We start from the raw sequence: 3,074 nt of genomic DNA, 5'->3' as shown, positions 1-3,074 counted from the left end.
CACGGTAATTTAATTTAATTTACCAGCAGCAAGCAGGGAGTGAGACTGTGAGAGCTAGCTTTGCATGCTCCGTTGATAGGATCGGATCACTTCTCCTCGGCAGCAGCAGCTGGTGGCGCCGCCTCCTCGGCAGCCGGCTTCACTTCCTCCTCTTTCTTCTCCTCCTCTTCCGCCGGCACCGGCGCCGCCTCCTCCGTCGCTGCAGCGGCGGCGGCCGGCTCGGCCTCCTCCTTCTTCTCCTCCACGGCGACTTCCCGGGAGGTGGCCTCAGCCGCCGCCGGCTCCGCCTTGGGCTCCTCGGGGATGAACGGTGCAACCTTGTCCAAGATGAAGGTGATCGCCGGGGACAGGGGCGTGGTGCCGGACTTGGCCACCGCCTCGCTCACCACCTTGGCTCCAGGGAAGTCTGCACAAAGATAAATAAACAGTTGAGGACTAAATTGGAATTTCATTTCGGTTTTGTTGTTTTGTGTTGGGCTTCTTCTCCTGGAAGATTCAAGATTCCTATGCAGTTTGACTGTGTATACACAGGAAAACAAAGAAAAGGAGATAAAGTTGAGCTTCTCCAAAAAAACACATAGTAAAGGGTACTCATCAAGAAACAAACCCCAAGAAAGCGACTGCTCCACAAGATTGCTAGAAGGAACTAAAAAAGACGCGGTTCGTTGGTAGTGTGGTTCTAGTTCATAAACAAAACAATCAGTATTCTGACAAATATATGTTTACACTTAATTTTCACCGGGGTGAAAAAAACTGCTTTGATGTTCTGATAGGATGAAGTGACACTGTTTTTTAGGGGGGGAAAGGAAAATTATGAATTTTAATGTTACTAGTTACAAGGAGGCAAATATGGTCTTTTATGTGAACTTCAGTTTGAGGTGATGCAACTGAAATCCTAGAATGGCAAATACTAGGAACCAAAGGAAACGTACTGTGGTAATTAACTTCAGTTGCTGCCTTTTCTTTTCCTCAAGTACTCCTATCATGCATGGAAGCTACAGAGAGATGCAAGAAATATCTGAGGTTTTCATGCTTACCAATCTTAGCCAGCTCGTCGAGGAACTTGGTAACTGCAGCCGAGTTCTTCTTGGTGATCTTGACTGGCTTCTTATCCTTGAACAGAGCCTAATTATTCAGCAGGTACAATCATCAGTAGCAGTAGGGCCGGGCCATAATATAGTTACTTAAGTCTAAAGCAACCCAACCCAATCAAATAAAATAAATAAATACTGAAAAAGGGGGCACTAGCTACTTAATAATTAATTACCTTAACCTCAGGAGGAGATGCTTCATAAGTCTCCACAACCTTGGGCTCCAGTTCTGTCTTCTTGTCCTCAATCTCCTTGCCAATCTCCTCCTGCAGATTATATTTATATATGTTAGTTAACACGAATAAGAAAGGTTTGATTAACAAACATATATAAGAAAAATATATGCAGAGGAAGTCAAGTGATCGACAGGCTTGTAGCGGTATCATCTGAACTAGCTAGCTCCTGTACATAGATGAGTAGATAGATAGGTTATAGATACCTTGTTGAAGGACTTCAAGAAGCCTACAGCTGCAGCCTTCTTGCCATCCTTGTCAAAGATCTTGTTGAGGCCAGGCAGAACCTTGGTCTTCCACACACTGGTCATCTCTCTTAGCTTCCTTGTTCAGAATATATGTATCAACCTCTGCTCCGGCCAACACAGCAGCAAAAGAAAAGCATCAGAAAAGTTCATGCATGCAGGAAGATGATAAATGGAAACCCAGCAGGGTGATGATTGATGAATGAACAAGCAAGAAATCAACTGGAAGAAGAAACCAAACAAGGATGAATGCATACATGCAGGAAGGAAGGAAGGAGAGATAGGAGGTGGCTGCTGCTGCAGCTGTGCGTTTGTGAGGTGTGATGTGGAGCTGTGATCACCAGGCAGCCTATGAATGGGCAGCAGTACAGGAGCCACGGTGCCATGAGAGTGATTATAATGAATGGGCTGGCAAGAAAGCCACCCTGGGTAGCAGCAAAATGACGGCGATGCCCCCACGGCAAGGTGACCTGGCTGGCTGGCTCTGTGGATGAGCCAGGGGTACAACTGCCAAAAGGAAAGAAGACTATGGAAGGCATGTCATTAAGCCAGCAATAGCCCAGAACGAGCTGGGATGACGATGAGGAACATGGGAAGAGAAGAGAGAGGAGAGGAGAGGTGGCTTGCAAGCTGCAAGCTGCAAGCTGCGCTGCGCTGGAGTAGGGACACGGAAGTGGTAGTTAGCTAGGATCCTTTGTGTGCTCTCGTCCTGTGGTCCGGTTAACTAATCAACCGTCCTATCAACAACGTGGTCTTATGCCACGAGTTAAACTAGTTTTACTGATACGGAAAAAAATATCACAATATCCCTACGACTCAATATGGAAGGAGCACAGTAAAATTTAGGGTTACGACAGTACGAGCCGTACAAATGTTACGTGGGCACCCTCTTGCAGGTTGTCATTTCACCCCTCGGATGGTGAAGATTATATATCTATAGTTTGGTTTAAAAAAACTTGAATGACTTGAGCTAAGAAGCCTCCTCGTAGGTGTTATGTGGGAATCCCTCCCGTAGGTTATCACTTCACCTTTAAATGGTAAAGATGATGCATCTATCTATGCCTCGGCTTTCAAGAAACCCTTTGAGTAAACTAGGTAGGGAGCCTCCGTACGTTGATCGTGCAGGTATTATATATGTGTCTTTCCCGTAGGTCATCACTTCATCCTCACTAGCAAAGCTTATGAATATATACTTTGGCTTTAAAAATCCTTAAATGGAACTTAGGTGAAGAGCCTTCACCTGAAAGACGGATAAAAAATCAATTTAAATAAGATTTCTTGGAGATAAAATATTAGAGCAATAATTACAACTCTTTATCAGTATAAATGGATATATAGCGAAGTGTGGAACGCGCTCTCCTACTCGTCTACTCAGTCAAGGAACGACCTTACGACCTTACCTACCCAACGCTGCCCTGTGGAAGCGTGGAGACCGGAGAGCGATGATAGGGACAGAGGCCACACGGCGTCCCTCCACTGAAGATCGAGCAGGGCCAGACAATACT

General features: G+C 45.7%; 1 protein-coding gene across 1 annotated transcript; it reads right to left on the bottom strand.

The window, feature by feature from the left end:
* Positions 1 to 12: 12 nt before the first annotated feature.
* On the bottom strand, positions 13 to 1,983 carry LOC136553263 (salt stress root protein RS1-like). The gene is made up of 5 exons (XM_066544649.1): positions 1,827 to 1,983; positions 1,531 to 1,674; positions 1,268 to 1,357; positions 1,038 to 1,125; positions 13 to 406 (listed from the first exon to the last, which is right to left on the bottom strand). The coding sequence occupies exons 2-5, from the start codon at positions 1,633 to 1,635 to the stop codon at positions 87 to 89; spliced, it is 603 nt and encodes a 200-aa protein (XP_066400746.1). The 5' UTR covers positions 1,636 to 1,674; positions 1,827 to 1,983; the 3' UTR covers positions 13 to 86.
* Between the last annotated feature and the right edge of the window lie 1,091 nt (positions 1,984 to 3,074).

This window comes from Miscanthus floridulus, chromosome 5 (genome assembly GCF_019320115.1).
Source record: "Miscanthus floridulus cultivar M001 chromosome 5, ASM1932011v1, whole genome shotgun sequence".
In the NCBI taxonomy this organism is placed as follows: Eukaryota; Viridiplantae; Streptophyta; class Magnoliopsida; order Poales; family Poaceae; genus Miscanthus; species Miscanthus floridulus.
The sequence above is the reverse complement of the archived record's forward strand: the minus strand, read 5'-3'. Positions and strand labels throughout refer to the sequence as shown.